This window comes from Ictidomys tridecemlineatus, chromosome 9, assembly GCF_052094955.1.
Source record: "Ictidomys tridecemlineatus isolate mIctTri1 chromosome 9, mIctTri1.hap1, whole genome shotgun sequence".
NCBI classification, from domain to species: domain Eukaryota; kingdom Metazoa; phylum Chordata; class Mammalia; order Rodentia; family Sciuridae; genus Ictidomys; species Ictidomys tridecemlineatus.
Genome location: NC_135485.1, coordinates 30,028,427 through 30,053,022, shown reverse-complemented (window position 1 = coordinate 30,053,022; position 24,596 = coordinate 30,028,427). Strand labels below are relative to the sequence as shown.

General features: G+C 36.2%; 1 protein-coding gene and 1 non-coding gene across 7 annotated transcripts in view; one reads left to right on the top strand and one right to left on the bottom strand.

Annotated features, from left to right (window-relative positions):
- The window catches only part of Pds5a (PDS5 cohesin associated factor A), a 129,619-nt gene extending 109,599 nt beyond the window's left edge, over positions 1-20,020 (top strand). For all 6 annotated transcript variants that reach the window (XM_040292532.2, XM_078021204.1, XM_078021205.1 and 3 more), the window contains 7 exons: positions 6,001-6,133; positions 7,333-7,452; positions 8,930-8,992; positions 10,784-10,929; positions 12,195-12,303; positions 15,831-16,183; positions 17,138-20,020. In XM_040292532.2, coding sequence (XP_040148466.1) covers positions 6,001-6,133; positions 7,333-7,452; positions 8,930-8,992; positions 10,784-10,929; positions 12,195-12,303; positions 15,831-16,183; positions 17,138-17,141 — 928 coding nt within the window. In that variant the 3' untranslated portion in view covers positions 17,142-20,020. The remainder of the gene's footprint in view (positions 1-6,000; positions 6,134-7,332; positions 7,453-8,929; positions 8,993-10,783; positions 10,930-12,194; positions 12,304-15,830; positions 16,184-17,137) is intronic.
- On the bottom strand, positions 6,660-6,732 carry Trnaa-ggc (transfer RNA alanine (anticodon GGC)). Its single transcript has one exon. It is a non-coding gene; the product is annotated as a tRNA-Ala (tRNA).
- Positions 20,021-24,596: the final 4,576 nt, after the last annotated feature.

Sequence of the window (24,596 nt, the reverse complement as noted above, 5' to 3'; positions counted from 1 at the left end):
AATCCTAAACTTAAGAACTCAGCATTTTTTAAGACCCAACATTTTATGTCTATTTCCTACAACTTTGGTCACTAAAATTGTAAAATCTTTACAATTAGAAGAGATGTTGGTTGGATGCCATGGTACCTGTGCAAGTTCAAGGCCAGCCTGGGTAATTTATCAAGACCCCATCTCAAAATAAAAACAAAAGAGTTAGGGGTATAGCTCAGTAATAGAGTGGTCCTAGGTTTAATCCCCAGGACCAGGGGTCGGGGGGAGTAATTCATTTGGTCACTTATGTAATTCCAGAAACACAGGAGGCTGAGGCAGGAGGATCACAAGTTCAAGGTCAGGCTCACCAGTTTAGTTTAGCAACTTAGTAAAACCCTGTCTCAAAATTAAAAATAATAAAAAGGGCTGGGGATGTAGCTCAATGGCAGAGTACTCCTGAGTTCAATTCCCAAAGCAGGACAGTTACAAAAGAATTCAAAGTAAGCCAGGCATGGTACTGAGCCTGTAGTTCCAGTGCTAAGGAGGATAAGACAGGAGGATCACTTGAGCCCAGCATTTAGAGTCTAGCCTGAGCAAAATAGCCAAACTATATCTTTTGAAAAAAAAAAAAAAAAGCATTCATATGGGAAAAAGTACTTAATTTTGTGGAGTAATTGGAATTATAATTAAAATCAGTGGTATATATTTTTGGTTATATCTAGCATGTAACACTGTTGAGTGTCCTGTATTACCATGTAATTTCTTATCCAGATATATGATTTAACTTCTTGATAGTATACTATGATAAATAAAAGTTTTTAATTTTAATGAAGGTTAGTTTTTTCTTTTGTTTGCCTATATTTTGTTTTCATATAAGAATCCAAATTCATAAAGATTTTCTACTGTGTTTTCTTCTAAGATTTTTTATGATGTTAGCTCTTAAAATAAAATCTTTAATTCATTTTGAATTGGTTTTTGTATATGGCATAAGGTAAAAGTTCACACTCTTTTTTTTTGATGGTGCTGGGGATTAGAACCCAATGAGGCAAACACTCTACCAACTGTGCTATATCCCCAGCACCAGACACATTCTTTTGCTTATGAATATCATTTTTCCCAGCACCATTTGTTGAAGAGATATTTTTTTTCCCTAAAAGTTGGTTTGGCACCCTTATCATAAATCATTTGGCCAGCTGGAAAGATAGCCCCATACTAGAGTGCAAAGCCCTGGGTTCAGTCCCCAAAGTTTCAAATTGAGAAATGTGAGTCCTTCTAGTTTTCTTCTTTTTCAAAATTGTTATGGCTTTAAAGTTTCACATGAATTTTAGGATGCTATTAGCATAGGATTTCTTTCTTTTCACTTAGGTCTTTTAAGTTTTTTGTTCAGTAGTGTTTTGTAGTTTTCAAAAGTTTGTACATGTTTCATCCCTCTAATATTTCATTTTTATTTATCCTATATTAATGAAACTGTTCTTAATATACATTTTGGCTCATTCATTATTAATGTAGAGAAATCATTTTGTTATGCACATTTGCTCAATTCATTTATTGACTCTTTGACAATGTTTTGTTTTTTGCTTTTTTGATGGTTTGGGAGTTTTTATTGTTGTTGTTGTTGTTGTTATTGTTATTGTTGTTTTGGTTTTGGTGCTGGGTATTTAATGCAGGGCACTCATCCCCAGCCCTTTTTTATTTTGAGATAGGGTCTCTTGCCTCAGCCTCCTGAGTTGCTGGGATTACAGGGCATGTACACTTCGCCCAGGTTTTCTATGGATTCTTTAGGGTTCTCTATACATACACAATCGTATCTGCAAATACAATTTAGATACCTGTTATTTCTTTCTCTTGCCTAAATTGCTTTGACTAGCGATTCTGGTATGAAGTGATGAAAGCCAGCATCCTCAACTTGCTTTTAATTTCAGGGAGAAAATTCAGTCTTTCCCCAACTGAATGTGTTGTTAACAATGAGGTTTTTTTGTTTGTTGGTTGGTTGGTTTTTTCATTTTGTTTTAATGCAAGTCACTTTTACTTAGTTCTAACTTTTTCTGTAAATAAAAACAAACAGTATTGCAAATGTTACATTGGGAAAATTACTGTGCATGTGTCATAAATTCGTTTGAGTTCACTAGGTCATTTTTTTCAGTAATAGATACATATTCACTCTCATATAAACCAGATATTACTGATGAGATGACTTTTTATAATATCCCATTGAGTTACAATGGCCATATAATATAACACACAAACTTGCCTTTTTTGCTGAAGGGGTCATTCAGAGTTTTCTACTGCAGTTAGATATTGGTTTTTCCCAAACATAGACATCATCCCATTGCTATGGCTAACTGCATTTTTCTTCCTAGCCTTTGACAATTCACCAATATACCAGGGCCAGGTCTTCTATCCAAAATCAGACAAACAATCCAAACTCTTCTGAAGTGTACCCAGTAGCACTGCCCTCATTCTCCGACAGACACACAATCCCCTCACTTTCCTTCACTCCTTTTGTGTTCATTTAATCTATCATGCATGAAAAAAAAATGAAGCTGTAGTAAACCACACATGCTTTGTTTACATGATAAGTCATCTTTTTTTTTTTAATATTTATTTTAGTTCTCGGGGGACACAACATCTTTGTTGGTATGTGGTGCTGAGGATCGAACCTGGGCCGCACGAATGCCAGGCAAGCGTGCTACCACTTGAGCCCCAGCCCCAATATTTATTTTCTAGTTTTCGGTGGACACAACATCTTTGTTTTTTTGTATGTGGTACTGGGGATCGAACCCGGGCCGCATGCATGCCAGGTGAGCGCGCTACCGCTTGAGCCACATCCCCAGCCCTCGATAAGTCATATTAATTATGAAGTTAGGTATAATTTCCTATACAAAATTTTAAGATAACTTATTCCAGTTGAACTTCAAAATGGATCCATTTTCAAGAATGACCACTTGTTGGGGGGGCACGTTATTTAACCCCTTTTTAAACTCTGACAATGAGACCAATTATTTTGTCTTCTTCACTGCATTAGAATCATTCAGAATACTGGTTAAAAATGTCACCTCCCAGACTTCATACAATAGACCCGCACTGCACATCCAGTAGAAGTAGAACATGAGTCCCATATGTAATTTTAATGTCCTCGTAGTCATTCACTGACTGTGACTGTGCAGAGCTATAGAGGGAAGGAGCAAAGCTGCCGCAGTCTGGCTGGGCATGATTCAGGAGCCACTTGTCAAAGGAAACGAACTTTATTTTTAGAACCACACACATCAAACAAAACAGCTCCTGAGGAAAAACCCTTAGAGCCCAAAATGCCACCACCAGCTTCCCACAAGCCTCTGTCACAAACATAAGCCTCTCTCACTCCCACAATCCTCTTGCTCTTGAGGCCAATTGGCTGGGTCGCATGGGCGGAGCCAAAGAAGTCCCCCAATGAGCAGCTCCGTGGTCTGAAAGGGCAGGGAACAGCCCAATGAGCATCACCGCAGAGGAGCCAATCAGCTAGATGTTGCTGGGGCCGCTGTGAGCCAATCATCAGCCGGCAGCTGGAAGTTTGCTGGGGCCCCTTCAGCTGTGGCTCTCAACAAAGGGAATAATGAAGAGAAGATGCAGGAGTAGAAAGCCAAGAAGGTTAGAGTTGAGGAATTAGCAAGGCCAGGGGCTGGGAGGGTCTCATGAGGTCAAAGACCATGGATTTAATAGTAGAATTATTTGGAGGACAACTGAAAAGGAGGTCTTGAGAAAGTGGAATATTGGGATTAAGAAATCACGGGGAGGTTGATAGATGACATTGACAAGGAGAGGATAGGAGAGAGGATAGGAGACATAGCCAGATGGTGTAAGCTTCCTAGGAAAATTGTAACACAAAGAGAAAAACTGGAATCAGCAGTAAGGAAGATAGAAGCTGAACCTATCCTCCCACTCTAATCATGAACATCTAGTAGAATAAGTGGATATAACTTAAGGGAATTGCAGAGCAAGTATTTTGGAGAGCAGAGGAGCTTGGTTTCAGTTGTGATAAAATGCTGAAGTGAACATTCACTAAAATTTGTTTTCTATGGAAAGTACATTTCAGAAAGCTCAGTGAAAAGACTTGGAAAGGAAATGGATAAGGAAAGAAGCACAGCTTTACAGGAATCCAGAGGATGGGTTAAAATTAGCAATTCCATTTAATAATTTTTTTTATCCTGAATTAACATACTTCTTTCCAGTTGATTTAGTGAGTAAAGTCTATGTTTCATTGGTACATATTATAGCCTTTACATATATATTCATATTTAAAATCTTACTGTGTGGTTTTTAATGTAATAGTTCTGTCTAAAAGGATCAAAGACTCATCAAATTAATAGAAACTCAGTAGAATTCTGAACCCAAAGAATTAATGATTTCGGTGTTCACATAAACAAAGAATTCCTCAGACTTGTAGAATGCATGAGTCCTGTGTTGTTCATCTTAGTCCAGCACATAATTGCTCAGATAACTTAGGTTAGTTATGTTGCATTTTTGTTAAAAGTATAAAATCAGACTTGGTTTTAGTCATAGTTGTTGTTGTTGTTGTTGTTGTTGTTTTCTTTTACTCTCTGTGACCTCTTAGGGAAGTTTACACCCAGAAAAACCTTTTGAGAAGTTCTATTAGCTGATTGTTATTCTTCTCATATTTATTGTCTTTCCTATTCTCCTTTATTTGATTTTCCAGAATTGAAGCAACCATCTAGATCTAACTAGAGTTAACTATTTGCCAGAGTTAATAAGTATTATAGAAGCTACCAATATTCATTGAAATGATTAAGCTAGTCTCTTAAAATATTTACATGAAATATATGCAAAGTTCGTACAGAATATCATTAATTCTCGCCCATTAATGGAGAAACGCAGTAGCCCTACATATAAATCATCCTGGCTATTAAAAAAAAAAATTGAAGGGGATTGAAGCCAGGAGCACTCTACTTATATACCCAGTCTTTTTTATTTTTTTATTTTGAGACAGGCTCTCCCTAAATTACCAAAGCTGGCCTCAAATTTGCAATCCTGCCTCAGGTTTCCAAGTTGCAGGGATTACACATGTATAGCTCTTCCTGGTAATTTATTAGAAACAAGTTCTGGCCAGGCACCGTCGTCCACACCTGTTATCCCTCTGAAGGCTGAGGCAGGAGGATCGAAAATTCAGAGCCAGCCTCAGCAACTTAGCAAAGCTCTTAGAAACTCAGTGAGACCTGTCTCTAAATAAAACACAAAAAAGGCTGAGGATGTTGCTCAGTGGTTAAGTACCCCTGGGTTTAATCCCCCATACCAAAAAATAAAAAAGAAAGAAACAAGCTCTGCCTGCAGATTTGTCAAATGTAAGTTCCCCAAGTGATTCTAATGTTCAGCCTGATTTAGGGTTTACTTTTACTGTGTTGCAATCATATGCTTTATGTATTGGTGAGTGTATAGTAGCAAGTACAAAACAGCAAAAATGATTTTAAGATATAATTATTTAGCTAAGTGGCTTGTTAGCGCACACACCAGCCTCCTACTAAATGCAATTCAGATTTGGATCTCAGCAGAATTCGATACCAATTATAAACCTGCATATCTCAGTCAATATGTCAAAACTGGCTGGTTCTGTTTTGCTCATCATGTTCAGTGTTAGACATGTCAGATAATCTAAATGTTTACCAAATAACTATAGTGTGAGTTTTTATATGCTTCATGCAGATGTCAGAATTTCTCATGTTTTCATTTTTTTTCTTTAATTGTGGATGGAGACAATACCTTTGTTTTATTTGTTTGTTTGTTTATTTATTTTGAGGTGGTGCTGAGGATGGAACCCAGCGCCTCATACTTGTAAACAAGGGCTCTGCCACTGAGCCACAATCCCAGCCTTATGTTTTCATTTTTTAATATATTATTTTCCACTTCCTACTTACTAAGAGTAGAGTTTCTTTATTCTTTTTTATTAGATTACATTCCGACAACAGGCCTTTCCAATAAGATATTTATTTCATTAACCAAAAGCACTTACATTTTTGTCTCAATATTTTTACAATTTAGGTGCCTGTGGTTCATGCTTGAAGTTTTAATGACAAAGAATGAAAATAATAGCCATGCCTTTATGAAGAAGATGGCAGAGAACATCAAGCTAACCAGAGATGCCCAGTCTCCAGATGAAACCAAGACAAATGAAGTAAGATGAGTATTAGGCCAGAGGATATTAAGATGTCATAGAAAAATAAATCAACTCCTTTTTTTCTGATCATTACATAATTTTAATGGCAGAATATTTATTTATTTATTTTGATTTCACTTTTATTTATTTTTATGTGGTGCTGAGGATCAAACCCAGGACCTCACGCATGCGAGGCAAGCACTCTACCGCTGAGCCACTACCCTAGCCCCTGCAGAATATTTATTAAAATATACTCAGGGTCAGGTTTTTTGTTTTGTTTGTTTTTTTGTTTTTTGCTTTTTAAAATTTTTTTCTTTTTTTGGTAGTAGATGGACAAAATTCTTTTATTTTTATGTGGTCCTGATGATCAAACCCAGTGCTTCACATGTGTTAGGCAAGCATTCTACCACTGAGCTACAGCCCTAGCCCCTTATTGCTTTTTATCACACACACAAAAAAATGTGTTATTTAGGGGCTTGGGGGAGGGGTTCTGTTTGGTTGGTTGGCTTCTTTTGTTTTGGTTTTTGGGTTTGTTTGTTTGTTTTTGCAGTGCTGGGGATTGAACCCAGTGCCTTTTGCATGCCAAGCAAATGCTCTACCACTGAGCCACATCCCCATCCCTATTTTGGGATATTTAGTACTCTTCAATAAAAAAGGCTAGGGTTGTAGCTCAGTGTTAGAGCACTTGCCTACGTGTGTTAGGCACTGGGTTCGATTTTCACCACCATATTTTTTAAAAAATAATTAATTAAACATAGGTATTGTGTCCATCTGCAACTGAAAAAAAAACAGATTAAAAAAGGCATCAAAGTATCTGCAAAGCAAGAGGATACAAACTAATAGTATTTGGACTGAGAATATAGCTCAATAATAGAGCCTTTGCCTCTCATACTCCAAGCTCTAGGTTGTATCCTCAGCACCACTACAGGTGGGAGGGATCCGAAATTTACAACTGTTCTGTCTTATGTATTTCTACCAAGAGTTATAGAAAAATGAATATGTTTGTTGTATGCTTTCTTTGTTTTAACTTGTCTTCTCTACTTCATACTTGGCATTCATGTTAAATTAAGGTAGGGGTTGTTTGTAGAAAAAGGAAATGTTCCAGGAATAAATAACCACATAGTCTGTTTATAACTTTTATGTATTTGGTGGAAGTGGTTCTTTTGATTATTTTGTAATCATGAAAATTATGTAAAAATCTTTATTTTCTTTCCTAGAAACTTTATACAGTATGTGATGTGGCTCTGTGTGTTATAAATAGTAAAAGTGCTTTGTGCAATGCAGATTCACCAAAGGACCCAGTCCTTCCAATGAAATTTTTTACACAACCTGAAAAGGTAATTTTTTATATACCTCATTTTTCTACCATACTAAAATGATTTAAATATAAATTACATCAACAAATATTAGATAGGGGCTGGGGATGTGGCTCAAGCGGTAGTGCGCTCGCCTGGCATGCGTGCAGCCCGGGTTCGATCCTCAGCACCACATACCAACAAAGATGTTGTGTCCGCCGAGAACTAAAAAATAAATATTAAAATCAATCAATCTCTCTCTCTCTCTTTCTCCCTCTCTCCCCTCCCTTCCCCTCCCTCCCCTCTCTCACTCTCTTTTAAAAAAAACAAATATTAGATAATCTTGAGTACAGAGTTTTTAAAAAAAAAAAAAAAAACTCTAGGTTTATTGAAGAATGGAAAATTTTCTTTAGACCCCTGCATAATATATTGCTCTCTCCTAAGTAGGAATACAAATAAAGTTTTTTTAGTTCCTATGTTCCTTCTAGTGTTTCTAGTAGGAAAAACAGTTTTTTCAGATTTTTAAAAATTATTTTGACTTCATTTTATTTAAATGCTGTTAATATGTTTATAGACAATAAAATAACTGGTATAGTATATAAATATATCTACATATGAAATCAAATATTAGAGTTAATGGAATTGGTCTTGGCAGTTGATTGACCTGGATTCTCATCAATCATTTCTGACTTGAGGACTAAGTTTTAACTCCTCTGAAATTTAATTCCTTCATCTCTGTAATGTAGGTATAAAAAATATATATGAATAGTTAATAATTAATAGTATCTAGGTTTAGTTGAAGAGTTTATTACACAGTGAGCATTCAATAAATGATACTCTTAATTGATTACACGTAATACATTTTTTCTGCTACTACCAAATTGATTTTCTTTTTTTTTTTTTTTTAATGTACTTTATTTTATAGTTACAGTGAGAGATAAGGCTTTTATTTTTTTGTTTTCGGTGGCTGGAGGACCTGTGTGCACCAAATGTCAGTAAATATTCTAGATAATCCAAGCTCGTTGAAGTGTTCCCAAGTATTTTGAAATTTAAAACTTTTTTTAAAATGTCTTATTTATTTCCTGATTTTATGTGATATGTTGAAGTCTCTTTAATGGTTCTAAGAAACAAAATATATTTACTTAAGTGACAGGTTTTTCCCTTTAATGAGGATAATATAATTTCCTTGATCCAGTGAGGAGTTCTTTACTGAAATATGCTTAGTACCATATAAGCTACTTTGAGAGCCCAAGAAGATTTTATAATACAATGGAGGAGGTGAAAATTATTTAAGACATAAACTGGAGACTCCACTAAGCCATATAAAAAATTAGGATTTTGCTTCATTTGAAATTTAGAAAATTTACCTCTCAATAGAAAAATGTCTAGGTCATGAATTGAGATAGATAAGCATAAATATGATTATTATTGCAGGGTACAATGCCTGAAAAGTTTTGTTTGTATGATAAAAAGACACATGTACAATTTAATAGGCTTTTGTTTTTCTTTTTTTAAATAGGACTTCTGTAATGACAAGAGTTATATTTCAGAAGAGACAAGAGTGCTTCTATTAACAGGAAAGGTATTAAATATATCTTCTGCTGCATGTCCTCTGTATTTTATAGTACCTTAGGTATCATATTATGGGTTTGTAGCATCTGATGGTCAGAATTTTTTCTGCCATGAATTACTCTTCTGAATTGCCACCATGTGTTCTGCTCGATAATGAAAAGCTTCAAATTAATTTATATACAATATAAAATGCAGATTTTACTGAGAAATAGGGTAATAAACTTACATGTATAAGATAAATAAGATAGTCAGGCATGGTGGCTCACACCTGTAGTTCCAGCAACTTGGGAGGCCAAGGTCAGAGGATCATAAGTTTCAGGCCAGCTTCAGCAACTTAGTGAGATCATGCCTCAAAATAAAAATTTTTTAAAAAGGGCTGGGGGGCTAGGACTGTAGCTCAGTGGCAGAGCACTTGCCTAGCATGCATGAGGCACTGGGTTTAATCCTTAGCACCACATGAAAGTAAAAAAATAAAATAAAGGCATTCTATTCATCTACAACTATTAAAAAAAATTTTTTTAAAGGAGTGCTAATGAATTAGTCAATCTGAAAATATCTTTTTTTAAAAAAAGGGGGGGAGGCTGGGGACATATCTGTTGGTAGAGTGCTTGCCTAGCATGCACAAATTCCTGAGTTCAATCCCCAGCGCCACAGGGAAAAAAAAAATTTTGTTTCTGTTGTTGTTCTTGTTATTACACATTTTTATTTTGTTGGTACAAAAAAAATTTAAAAAAAAAATAAGTTCAGTGGTAAATTGCCCTAGGTTCAATCCCTAGTATTTAAAAAAAGAATTTTGAATACTAATGAGTTAAATAATTAATATTTCATAAAACTAATGATGAGTCCTAAAAATGTTTTTAATTTAATTTAATTTGTATATATACAAAGAATATTTTATATATACATATATATAAATATATATATACTATATATATATTTTTTTTAGTTGTAGATGAACATACAATACCTTTATTTTGCTTATTTAGTTGGTTTTTTTTTTTTTTTTTTTTTTTTTTAGTGGTCAATTTTCCTGTATTTATTTATATGCGGTGCTGAAAATCGAACCCAGTGCCTCACACATGCTAGGCAAGTGCTCTACCCACTGAGCTATGACCCCAGCCCCTATTTAGTTTTTTTTTAATGTGGTGCTGGGTTCAAACCCAGTGCCTCACACATGCTAGGCAAGTGCTGTACCACTGAGCCACAACCCCAGCCCTAGAAATTTAATTCTTGATAAATAATTGCTAAAAATATTATATATATTCAGTAGTTTGTTTACAAGACATTTTATTATGTATTTCAATGTTTTAGGTACTTATTTTGATTAAGCAATAAGAGCCAGGTGTGGGGGTACATGCCAGTAGTCCTCGCTACATGGGAGACTGAGTTGTAAGGATCACTTGATCCCACTAGTTCAAAAATTGGCAATATGGAATGATCTCATCATATTAAAAAAATAAAAATAAACAAAAAACCACACAGGCCTCAGCTCAGTGGTAGAGCATTTGCCTCGTTGTGAATCCTGAGTTCCATTTCAATGGAACTGATGGGGGAGGGGGGGGCATTGTAAAGCTGTAAGGAATAACAAATATTGCCTCATTTTTAATGCTTATAATTTTTTTTAAGACAGCCAAACATGTTTTTACAGCATTATCATTTCTAATAAATTTAGGGCTTAATCTTCCAAGATAACAACTCTTGGCTTAAGCTAAAGAATATCTTTACCTGCTTCTGAATTATATGTATCCCTTTCACTACAGTATAAAATAATGTGTGTGTGTGTGTGTGTGTGATTTTTCAGCCAAAGCCCACTGGAGTACTAGGTGCAGTAAACAAGCCTTTATCAGCAACAGGAAGGAAACCCTATGTTAGAACCACTGGCCCTGAGACCGGAAGCAATATTAATGTAAATTCAGAGCTGAATCCCTCAACCGGAAATCGATCAAGGCAAATTTTTTCTCTCTCTCTTTTTTTTTTGTTCTCTCACACTACTTGGTTTATCTTTTAATTTATTCCTAAAGCACTCTATCATAAAGTAGACTTCTACTTTTAGAAATGTTTTGGTACAAAATAATTCTGATGACTTGTACATGTTTTGTTGGTTTGGGGAGGGATTAGGGGGTGGTTTGTGGTGCTGGGGATCAAACCCTAGGCCTTGTGTATTCAAAGCAAGCAACACTCCCCAGCCCGTGTTTTTTTTAAGAGGAGAATCAAGAATAGACTGAATATTTTGAAATAATATAGTATTCTAAGTACATAGAAAAGTTAACAAAAAAGGCTGGGAATTCAGTATTAGAGTACTTGACTAGCGTATGCAAGGCCCTGGATTCCATCCCCAGTACCACCACAAGATTAAAAAAATAATAACTAAAAAAATTAAAAACACAAGTATTTGTTATATAACTAATTTACATAGAAATGTTTATTCAGTATACATAAGAAAATTCAACACTTTGAAAACCATAAAAATAACTATTAAATAACTGGGAATACTTTTTAAAATTTTATATCTAATTAGTGTAATGTGATTAAGGTAATGTTGATATAGCATTTTCCATATAATTAATGTGTCATATTTGCTTTATTAATCATTGAATAAAGAATTTCTACCTGACCCTGCTGTTAAACTCTAAACATTGGGTTTTTTAAGCATTTTATTTGTATCCATGAAAAGTTAAGGATAAACTCAACTAGTAATGTTTAAACCATTTTTAGCAATAAAATTCCAAAATATAAAATGAATTAATATGGAACAGCTGTGGTTTACAGAGAAGATGGGGCTTCAAACACTCCTAAGTGGCCTTTTTTCCTTACAGCCCCTCTCCTGCAGAACATTAAGAATACTGGAAATTACTGTACTATACTATGACTTATACTTTTATTTTTGTTTTAGGGTTTCTTACCCCCAACAGATAAGATTTAGAATAATTACGTTATTTGTTTCTTGATAATTAATCTTTGTCAGGTGGTTCTAGGCAGTGATTTCTTCCTTACATTATTAAATGGAAATCAGTCATATGATACAGTAAAGCAGTACTCTGTAATTATAGAAGATCTACATCTTGTGATCATTTCATCACTTGTTTAGATTTCTAAACCAGGCAAAGCTGTTTCTTATTGGAAGAGTGAAAGGGGGAGTTTTCTGTGTATGTGGTAAAATAAAGAAGCCTTGGTTTTTTTTTTTGTTTTTTTTTTTTCTTCTTTCCCACTAGGGAACAGAGTTCAGAGGCTACAGAAACTGGAATTAGTGAAAACGAGGAGAACCCAGTGAGAATTATTTCTGTTACACCTGTAAAAAATATTGACCCAGTAAAGAATAAGGTAAAAAAAAATTTAATTTATCTTCTCTTAGTTGTAGGTGGATACAATACCTTTACTTTATTTGTTCATTTTATGTGGAGCCAGGGATTGAACCCAGTGTCTCATGCGTGCTAGGCAACCACTCGACCACTAAGCCACAACCCCAGCCCCTCTATCCATCTATCTTGAGGAGCTAGGAATTGAACCTAGGATCTCACACATCATAGCTCATTGGTGGAGCTGGCATGTATGAGAACATGAGTTTTATCCCCAGTTCTGCAAAAGTTAAAATTAAGGACTAAAATTTATTACTAACCAATCTCTTGGAGATTAATGTATAAACCAGTGTGTTAGCATCTGTGTGGAAATTATTCAGCAAATAGGATGTGTATATTTAGAAATATACACATATTTACAAAGTACATTTTTTCCTATTATTTACTCTATGAGGGAAATTGAAATAGGAAGGATAAATAAGGGAAGTAATGAAAAGAAGAACCAAGACACATACATCCCAGGATTCAGGCAAGTGATATTGGCAATGTTATTTTTCTCAGTACCCAAGATAACTGCTTGCCTCTTCATTTGGCTTACTTGAGCCCTTTTTACATATGCATATACACTAATTATCATAAATGTGTAATTGTCATCAGTACATGATTTTAATGTTTTAAGCATTTTAATCTGTATTGTTTTTCTCCTTTCTTTTGCCACTACAAAAAAACTGTTTCAGTGATTTTTTTGTTTTGTTTTTTTGTTTTGTTTTTAATAGTGTCAGGATTTTGGTAAGTTGCTGAGGCTAGTTTCAAACTTGTGATTCTCTCATCTTGACCTCCCAAATTTCTGGGATTCTAGGCACATGACACCATGCCAGCTCAATGAATATTCTTTATACACTCACACAAAAAATTCTCCCTGGTGCTTTTATACCATGGATCAAAGGATAACTATATTATAGATTTAAGACATCTCCATATTCATTCTGTGAAGGAATGAAACAATTGACATTTCTGTCAACAGGGGGAAAGAGTACTTTTTCCCTCTACAATCTCACCAACAGTTTTAAAGTTCTTTTTACTTTCTTCACTCTTACCTGTTGAAACTAATGCCCCACTATTAATTTAATTTTCATTTTTTTGACTGCCAGTGTGTTTGCTGAATATTTGAATGTTCCCTTATGTAAATTGCTTATTGATATTTTGCCCATTTTTAAATTGAACTCAACTTCTAATGCTGTAGTAGTTTTACCTTCTAGTTAACATTCTTTCTTCCATCCAATCCAATAGCCATACAGTAGCCAATGTGCTTTTATTAAAATGCAGTTTGGGTTATGTGGCTCAGTGGTAGAGTGCTCCCCTGGCATTCGTGAGGCACTGGCTTTGATCCTCAGCACCACATAAAAATAAAGAATATAGTGTCCACCTAAAACTAAAAAATAAATTCATATTCTGACATGTTCTATGAAGCATTCATGAAGCAGTCCATGTCTGCTTCTCCTACCTTATCTGAAGCTACACTGCCATCATTCCTTATGGTCAGAGTTCCCTAAATCTACAAAGCTCTGTATCTTCAGGTATTATTATTTTCTCCATTTAAATAATTGTCTCCTGAAAAGGACTGGTTAGAAATTGATATGTCATATTTAAAATAAAAATTACTCACCTGCCTGCCACATTTGTATGTGAGGATGGGAATCACATCTGTTTTGTTCCCCAATCTATGTCCAGCAGCCACCACCCATAGAAGTCAGTTAAATGAATAGTTCCTACTTCAAGTTTAATAGTAATAGTGCTTCGTTGAGCTGGGCCTGTGGCTCAGTTGTAGAGCCCTTGCCTATCATGTGCAAGGTCCTGGGTTCTATCCCTAGCAGTGCAAAAATTAAAAAAACAAAAAGAGTGGTCATGGTGGTTGTTTTACCTAGAAATCGTCTTTCCTTTTTCAAGATTGCTTTGCATATATGTTCTCTGATGTACTGTGTAATTTTTTCCTCCCGGTGGTGCTGGGGATCGAACCCAGGGTCTCACATATGCTAGGCAAGGGCTCTACCACTGAGCTACAACCCAGCCCCTTGTAAGTTTTCTTTTGACATAAAGATTTATAATATTTTTCCCATCACTTCTTGGCAATTTGGCTAAGATGAAGTGTAATATTTTCCTCCATTCTGGAATAATTTTCTTAGGAAAATGAATATTTTAATATTTTTTTGGATGATTAGTGTTCCCTTTAATCAATTAGAATTATATCAATCAAATTATAACTTATGGGGGCCTGGGGTTGTGGCTCAAGGGTAGAGCACTTGCCTTGCATGCATGAGGCACTGGATTAGATCCTTAGCACCACATAAATTAATAAAATATATTGTGTCCATCTACAACTAAAAATTTTTTTAAATACTTTTTTTTAGTTTTTAAGTGGACACAATATCTTTATTTCATTTTTATGTGGTTCTGAGGATTGAACCCAGTGCCTCATGCATGCTAGGCGAGCGCTCTACCACTGAGCCACAGCCCCAGTCCAATTTTAAAAATTACAGCCCTAGCCCATCAGTTATATCTCAGTGGTGGAACACTTGCCTATTGTGTGAGGCACTGGGTTCAATCCTTAGCACTGCATAAAAAAAAATAAAATAAACAAAATAAAGGCATGCTGTATATCTACAAATACAAAAAAATTTTAAAAAGAAAAAATATAACTGATTCCTAAATGTCATTTGTGTATGTATTGTGTCACTTGCATTCTGAAAACTGTTGTTTATCCTTTTTTTTTTTTTTTTTTTAAACTGTTTTTGATACTGGGTATCCAACCCAGGGCCTCATGAACTCCAGGCAAGTACATTGCCACTGAGCCACATCTTCAGCTCAAACCATTATTTATCCTAAATCCATTATATATGTTATGGTAAAATGAGATTCTATTACTTTGAACAATTTTAGATGACTTAATGCTAAACTAAAATCCCACGAAAAAAAGAAAGAAAGAAAATACATACTGAATTATGAAAATATCCTTTTGAAAAGTGATAAATTTAGAGCATGCCATTAATGATGAGGAGTGTGTATTATAGTAAAATCAAAGATTTTCTTTCTCTCTTGTGTACTGCCTGTGATTTTTTTGCGGGGGTGGGGTGGGGGGGGTATTGGGGATTGAATTTAGGGGCAATTGACTACTGAGCCACATCCCCAGCCCTATTTTATTTAGAGACAGAGTCTCACTCAGTTGCTTAGCGCCTCACTATTGCTGAGGCTGGCTTTGAACTCAGAATCCTCCTGCCTCAGCCTCCCTAGCCACTGGGATTACAGCTATGTGCCACCACACCTGGCCTGCTTATGCATTTTAGTAAATGTTTACTAAGTACATAATGTGTGACAAGCACCAAAGTATGCACTAGGCACAGTCGTCCTCCTCAAAGAGCTGACTTTTCAAATGAGATGTAAACAGTTCACTAGAAGCTCTGGAATCCCAGCTCCTTTCAACTTCTTTTCAACTACAAATCATTGATATTTAAGGAATTTGTGTTTACAGGATTTTTTTTTTTTGTGGTCTTTTAGGAAATAAATTCTGATCAGGCTACCCAGGGCAATATCAGCAGTGACCGAGGAAAGAAAAGAACAGTAACAGCAGCTGGTGCAGAGAATATCCAACAAAAAGCAGATGAGAAAGTAGATGACTCAGGGCCACCTGCCCCTTCCAAACCCAGGAGAGGACGTCGACCCAAGTCCGAATCTCAGGGCAACGCAACCAAAAATGATGATATAAATAAACCCAATAGTAAGGGGAGGAAGAGAGCTGCAGTCAGTCAAGAAAGCCCTGGGGGTCTGGAAGCAGGTAATGCCAAAGCACCCAAACTGCAAGATGTAGCCAAAAAGGCGGGACCAGCAGAGAGACAGATTGATTTACAAAGGTAATGTACACCATTCTTGCCTAACTTAGAATAAATTCTAATGTCAGTCACCCCAAACAACTGAGTTTTTGGAAGTGAAAACTGCATTTGGTTTTCCTGAAAAAATTATAATGGCATTTATTTTCACTTCATAATCTCTGCTTTTCATTCTTTCTTTCTTTTTTTTTTTTAAGAGAGAATTTTAATATTTATTTTTTAGTTTTGGGCGGACACAACATCTTTTTTTGTGTGTGGTGTGCTGAGGATCGAACCCGGGCCGCACGCATGCCAGGCGAGCGCACTACCGCTTGAGCCACATCCCAGCCCTCTGCTTTTCTTTTAATATTTATTTTTTAATTGTAGTTGGACACAATACCTTTTATTTATTTATTTATTTGTTTTTATGTGGTGCTGAGGATTGAACCCAGGGCTTCGAACGTGCTGAGCCAACGCTCTGCCGCTGAGCCACAACCCCAGCCCATAATCTCTGCTTTTAAAGCACTAATTTGAAGAAAGATCTTCTCCCCACCTCCACCCCCAACTTTAGTTAATTTTTACTTAACCAGGAATCAGAATCACATTCCCTGTAGAAAAATGGGATTCCATCTAACCTGTTAATAGAAGTAACATACATTTTCCTCCTGTTTGTTGTTTGTTTTTAGTATACCAAAATATATTTGTTTACCCATCCCAGAAGACAGATCTTATTTTGCTGTTTATAACTTTGTTTTGTCATAGTGTCCAGTGACTTTTCTTTAATATCATTTTTGAAACTATAAATTTAAAAATTATGATTTCAATTAAATAGGTCTTATCATTATAAGCAAATAGGATTGGTACAGCATTTAACAGTAGAAAGCAAAAGTTTTTCCATTGTTGTTTTTGCTAATAACTATAGAAATGAAATCATTTGGTTTGGTTTTATCCTGTCTACATCTTTTCTAACTCTGTATTCTTCTACTCCTGTCCCCAAAGGTAAAAAGACTCTTTCGTAAGGGAAAAAATGAAGGCCAAACAGAAGCAGGCTCCAGCTTCTGCAAAAACTTGGATTCAGACTGTCCCTGCACAGAAAACGAAGTTCACTTCAGAACACACACTTTCTGCCTTGAAAACCGAAAGAAACTCTGACTTCCTTTTCACATGACCACAGTCCTATGATGGAAATGTACAGAAGAAACTTGAGAGAGGCTAAAAGCAACTCTATTCTCCCTCCCCCCAGACTTTTCCTGTGAAAAGTCAATAATTAAGCAAATTGCTTAACATTTGGTTCCAGTTCCTGCATATCTGGAGTTTAAACACATAATACATCATTAATTTCCATGCTGCAGTTTTTATTTTAAAGAAAGTAACAAGATGTCCTTACACTGACACTGAAAATTCATCCATTCTAGAGCCATGAATCCCCATGTTACACAAGAAAGAAACAGAAGTCTACTGAATTTTTTTTTTTTTTAAGAAGAAAAGAGATCAAATATTTCTTTGTTTTTCCTTTTGGAAACTTTTATGTATAATTCTTTCTGCCTGTCTACTTTTCTGCAAAAATGAGATGTACAGATTTCAGTTCCCTGCTATGAAAAGTGATGTGGTGGCAATTTTATAAATGTTGCTTTCTGATTTTTATCAGAGTGAGAAAATAATTAAAATAATTATTGATTTGCAAGTAGTAAACTTCATATTTTGATTTCCCCTTCATTTTAGTTTAATATAATTTGCAATAAATGTACATATTGTTTGTTTCATAAAGCATATCACTTTAAAATGGTCTTTACTCCTATGATTATGTTGGAATATTTGGAATTTTAAAGGAGTAAAGACTATTCAGCATTTGGTTTTATAATGTTTGTCACCAGATTTTTATTATTAATGTAAAAAAAAAGTCAATTTTTTAAAATAGTTGGACTTTGGCAGCTTTGTAAGGAAAATTGGAGGTGTTAGGATTACTATCAGTTTTCAGCATTGTGCTATTGGGAAGTAAGTGTTTTTGTCTGCTGTTCTGGGCTCAGTTTTTATCTTTATTTTAGGGATAAATGTTGCATCAATATATTATGTTTCTTGGCATTGTTCAGCATAGGGAATGTGTGCACTTTTTGTGTACACATAGTCATATTTAAGTTTTTTGCATAAAATAAATGCTTCTAGATGTCATATGGCAGTCTTTTTAATCTTTTTATATTATGCTTTATTGTGAATTTTTTATGCAAAAGGGCTAAAGTCATAAACCAAGAACGTGATTAGAGTCAACTCTCCATTATCTATAAAATAGTGACTGGGCTTAGTTTGTGTTAATCATAAACTTACAAATAAAATAATGAAGGCGCACTGATTTAGGAGGACTTTTAAATTTGTCCTTTCTATGCTCGTATTTATATTCTGCCCCCTCTGTACACTTAGACTCATCCCCAAAGCCCTAGAAAAATGTGCTTTTTCCTTACACATACCTAGTGTGGGCTGGCAGAAATAAGCAACATTTGCATTATATCTGGTCTTAAACTATAGTCTACATAAAATGTAAAACAAACAATGATATTGTCAAAAGAATATATTAAGAATGAAATCTGCTGGTAGTAAATGTCGCTAATGTTCTCATAGATAATCAAGAGTTGGCTATCACTGAGTGAAAGATGGATAGTTCTTTTCAGTATGCATCTACATACACACATTTAGGTATTAGAAGACGGTTAGGGAACAGTGGATTCCAATGATACAAAGTGCATCAAAGTCTCCTAAAAGTGCAGAAAAGTCCTATTCTTTCTTCCTTTTATCTCTTTATAACCCTTTAGAAAGTATAAAATATTGCCTCCAACATGCTGAAAAAGAATATCTATGCATAAGTATCAGTAAAGTCCCTCAAGCAATCAGCGGGTGTGTTTGAAGTTCTCTTAGTATCAGACAACTTAATTCTTTTTGGTTTTGTTTTGAGGTGCTGAAGATCCAATCAAGAGACACACATTCTAGGCAAGTGCTCTAACACTGAGCTACATCCCCAGCCCTGACACCTTGATTCTTAGGAGCTGCAGTTTGGCAGATGTGGTAGCACATACCTCTAATCTCAGCAACTGGGGAGACTGAGGCCTGAGGATTATATGTTCAAAGCCAGCCTCAGCAATTCAGCAAGATCCTGTCCCAAAATGAAAAAGAAAAAGGGCTGGGAGATGTGGCTAAGTGGTTAAGCACTTCTGGGTTCATTCCCTAGGAAAGAGCTCCAATTTGTCACCAACAGAAAGTACATTGATGGTAATCTAGTAAACTGGATGCAGTGCAATTAATCAAAAGAAGTTAAAGAGAAAGAAGGTTCCTAAGTGTCATATTACACAAAATGTAGCCCAGCCGTTTGCATCTATTTATGGCTCTTTAGGCTTCTACAAGAGAACAATTAACTAGGTGCAGTTGTTCATAGGTATGTAAATGGGCCACCCAGGGTTTTGTTAAATGACACAAGTGTCTGGCACTAAGGGAAAGGAGAGTTAAAAAGCTAGGGACTTTAAGAGAATTTGTCAGTTTTCCTTTGAAAAGGAAAATGTAAAATCTCTTAGGAATTTGGTATTCACATCTCAGAGAAATACAACACAAAAGTGCAGACTTATATTTGAAAATTGATGTTAACCCTTTGTGTCTAGTTTGAAGCTTCTTGTATTTGTCTAAAACTACAAGCCAGAATTTTGTATCTCCTTTGATAAAAAGTGTGTATAATATAAAGTAGTTTTGCATATTATTGTGCTGCACATGGGCTGAATTTTTAGAATTTTTTAAAGACTTGAAGCAGAATCTTGTAATTTGTGTAAATGACAAGTGTAAAATCTTACCATAAAATGCTAAAAATATGCACTGTTTCAAATAAAACAAAGAAATGCAGCATTATATAGTAGTGTGGAGCCCTGAATATTCATGTCCACCCAGGTATGCCAAAAGTTGATGAAATGTCTTTACATTATTTTCCATTTAGGTTCTAGAGTCTGCATAATCTGATAAATCAGATGCCATCTTCATACCCTGGCTAGGTACTCCCATCTGGCTTCCAGGAACTGAAAAAGAACATAATGGATGATAAATTGTGAGGGACATTTGGAAAAATTAGAACTTGTTCTTTAACCCACGAAAAGTAACTTTCAGTCATACTATCCTATTGCATATCTAGTTAGCACAAATCTTGGATGTGTATATATTAGTTTAATAGCTAGTTCATGGACAGAACAGATTGCATAAATTATCTGGAATAATAGGTTTACAAAATGAGTTAAGAGGAGCCATCATGCCTAGTTTTTTATTTTACCTTTAATGGGTTTATCTTTCACACCCTAATGCTTGGCCCCTTTATGATCCCCCAACCATGAATTATATTATATTGGGGGGGGGGAGGGCTGCACTCACACTGAACATATACAAACTTTTTCCTTATTCCTAAAACAATACAACATAACAACTTTTCACATAGCATTTACATTTTGCCGATGTGAAGTATAGGGAGGATGGGTGTGAGTCACACACAACTGCTACTTCTATAGAAGAGACTTGAACATCTGCAGATTTGGGTGTTCCTGGGAGATCCAGAATATATTAGCCCCCCACAGATACCCAGAGATGATCACATTGTCAAGATTCCTTTGTTGGGCTGGGATTGTGGCTCAGAGGTAGAGTGCCTAGCATGCCTAGCACCAACGGGACCTCGATTCTCAGTACCACATAAAAATAAAGGCATTGTGTTGTGTCCGTCTACACTAAATATATATATATATATATATATATATATATATATATATATATATATATATATATACATATGTATAAAAGATTCCTCTGTTTTCACTTTTCTCACCTATGGTTTTTTTGTTTTTTGGTACTGGGGATTGAGCCCAGGGGCTCTTTACCACTGAGCTACATCCTTAATCCTCTTTATTTTTTATTTTGAGACAGCGTCTCACTAAGTTGCTGATGGTCTTACTAAACTGTTGAGGCCAGCATCGAATTTGTAATCCTCCTGCCTCAACTTCCTGAGTTGCTGGGATTGAAGGCGTGCATCATTGTGCCCAGCTTGTCTTCACTGTTCTCCTAGACTGTCAGATAAACCATTCTACAAGCAGCCTGGCATTTCAGAAAGCAGAGTTTGCAGGCCACCTAGGTGGTAATAGTGACATCATTGCTTAGAAGTTTTATAAGCCAGAAACAGTCAAATAATGAGAATGCGTGCAGAATCAAACACCTTTCCTGTCTGTAAACCATAGCTCCAAACTTTCACAAGACTAATAACCTTTACTCACTTTATTTTGTCTTACTGCAAAATCTAACAGGAACATGTACAAGATCTCATTTCTAAGATATTTAGGCCAGGCTGATAATCATGAATTCAGTTTTGGGGCATTTCTCAGATCATATTCCCTTATCAGTACTTCTGGCTAACTTAAGGTACCTTTCCCCATCTCAATCTCTAGCTACTCTTGTTCTCTACCAAAGACTGTGTCATTCCAAATCTTTTTCATTTAACAGCATTATATCCATAAGGCCAATATCTGTTGGAATCCAGTAATTCAAAGAGGTAATAAAATGGCCATTTTCTTTATTTCAGGTGTTTCTGTAATCTGAACAGACTAGGCACAATGCAGGGAAGACTTTAAAAACTAGTGCCTTAGAAGGACTAGCATTACACTACAAATACCAGGAGACTGGCAGCCAAGACGCCATACATCCCATACTTTATGTGTGGACTTCAAAGCCCTGATCAATGCTATAGAAATAGAAAAATCTCACTTTTTCTATATAGAGAAATACAATTCTGATTACTGTTGTTTAAACTAGAAAGTCCCTATAGAAGTGATAAGGCTGAGCAATCTGCCTGCCTGGGAATGAGGAGCCAGGCCTGATGCAGGAGGCAACTCTCCAGGCTGAGGTCCTGGAGGAGGAGATCACAGGATGGGGAAGAGCAAAAAGACAAGCACATGTACAAACTGGTCATCCATGCGTTGAGCACTGCCCTGTTGGACCCCTGGCCCTAGTCCCCAAACTTATCCCCCACCTGACATCCCTTCCCTATGCACAAATTCAGGTGTGTCAATAACTCTGGCTTTCGGGATTCCACCTTTTGGGTCCCCTTCTTCCTCCGGGAGAAGTCTTTTCTTCTGTCCTTTAATAAATTTCTAATTTCTACTCTGAAAAAAAAAAAAAAAAAACTCTGGCTTTCAACAAAACTACAATGTTAGGTGGGGACCCAGCAGCATCTCCAGGTATTACCCATTTTAGTCTGTTCTAAAACATTTTTGCAGTATTGAGGATTGAATCCAGGGGTACTCTACCATCAACCCCCTTTATTTTTCATTTTAAGACAGGATCTCACCAAGTTGCCGAGGCTTGAGGCCCTCCTGCGTCAGTCCCCTGAATAGCTGGGATTACAGGTGTGCCTCGTTTATCTTGGGCCTTTTTTATTTTTATTTTAAGAGAGAGAGAGATAATTTAATATTTATTTAATTTTTTTTTTTAGTTATTGGCGGACACAACATCTTTATTTGTATGTGGTACTGAGGAACCCGGCCGCACGCATGCCAGGCAAGCATGCTACCGCTTGAGCCCAGCCCTTGGGCCTTTTTTAAAAATAATGTTGTTGTATTTTTTAGACCTTTATTTTATTTATTTATATTTATGTGGTGCTGAGGATCAAACCCAGTGCCTCATGCATGCAAGGTAAGTGCGCTACCACTGTGCTACAGCCCCAGCCCTTATCTTGAGACTTTTTGAAAACCTATATTTGTCTCCCAAGGAAAGTCCTAAAACCCTACTTTCTCAGAAGGGATTGGTAACTGCTATTTGGTTACACATGGCCTGTGATGAAATGTACCCTTTTAGAAAACAGCTTCAGGGATAAGAAGAGCCGGTCCCTTTGCAATTTACCCTTGGTCTAAGAACTGAGAGGCAAGACTGGAACCCTAAAATCACTTTACTCATGACCATTTTAATGGAGGCTCTTTTTATTGTAAAATATAGAATATGCCCAGGGGCTGGGATCTCTGCATTATATTGCCCATTTATCCAGTGAGCCTGCCCATAGAAGATTATAATTATGAGCAGCATAGTGTGTCTTTTTTAGAAGTCATGGCTCATAAGAATATATGAGAGTCCCTTTTTCCTCTCTTCACACAAACACAACTAAGAAGTTTATTGATCACAAGGCATCTACTACACCAAGGTAGACAATCGTGCAACAGCTCCCAACACTTAGTGGAAAACTTTCAAAACTTTTTTATAAACTCAAGCCACGTGTGGTGGAAGATACCTATAATCTCAGCAATTGGATGGCTCAGAAAGGAAGATTCTTAGTTTAAGTCCAACCTGGGCAGTTTAGCAAGATTGTAAGCAACTTAGCAATATCCATCTCAAAAAAATAAAAAGGGCCGGTCTGGTGGCCCATGCCTGTAACCCCAGCAGCTCAGGAGGCTAAGGCAGCAGGATGGTGAGTTCAAAGCCAATCTCAGGAACTTAATGAGACCCTGTCTCTAAATTAAGTATTTGAACAGGGCTGGGGATGTTGCCTAGTGATTAGGCACCCTTGGATTCAATCCCCAATATCAAAAAATAAATAAAAACGTCTGGAGATGATAGTGATACAGTCCCCCTGGACTTAATCCCCAATACCGTAATGTGGGGGATTATAAACTCAAATATCACATTATTTCCAGTCTCCTAATCCAACCCTTTCATCATAGTGGCAGGGAAGTGTTTGTTGTCCAAGGACCTGACCTTCATTGATATATGATTTCTATCTTACTAATAATTCATCGTTGTTTTTTTACAGGGATAGAGGTATTTAAATTTTATAGTTACTATGGAAAGATGAGGAAATTACAAATATTCCACAACAGGTGAGAATAAGAGGAAATTTACTGTGCAAACATATGGCCTTCACTGCTATTTGGCTATGAGAAAGATTCTGAAAGGAGGATCAGATTAGAAAGGTTTCTGCCAGCGGTCACTTGCATTTTAATATCTCTGCTTATGATTAAATTTCTCCAACAATGGTACCTGAGCAGAGAGGCCCAGAAAGGGCTGGCATCACAATTAAACTCCTTTGGAAAGCTGAGTTGTGAAAGCACACATTGCTCAAATGCAAGAGAACCGTTCGCTCTGTGAATTGAAGTAGGAACCTCATAAGGCAGGTTGAATGCCTGTGCCCACCAAGTGGCAGCAGCCAGTTACCCACAGGATCCAGAAGGCCACCACTGGCTGTGCTGGAGAAGGGCATACAGGAGGCCTCACCCCTGTTCTGTGAACTCAGAAGAAGGGAAATCAAGGGAAGCCTAACTGGGGAGCTCTAGAGATAAGCGCCCCACAAGAAAGGATGCAAACCTGGCACCAAGTCTTCCTCAGTGTTGAAACTGGTTGTGAAAAGCCAAAATATGTTTCTCTTTGGGATTTTTTTTTCCTGCAATACTGGTACCCAGGGGCGTACTAC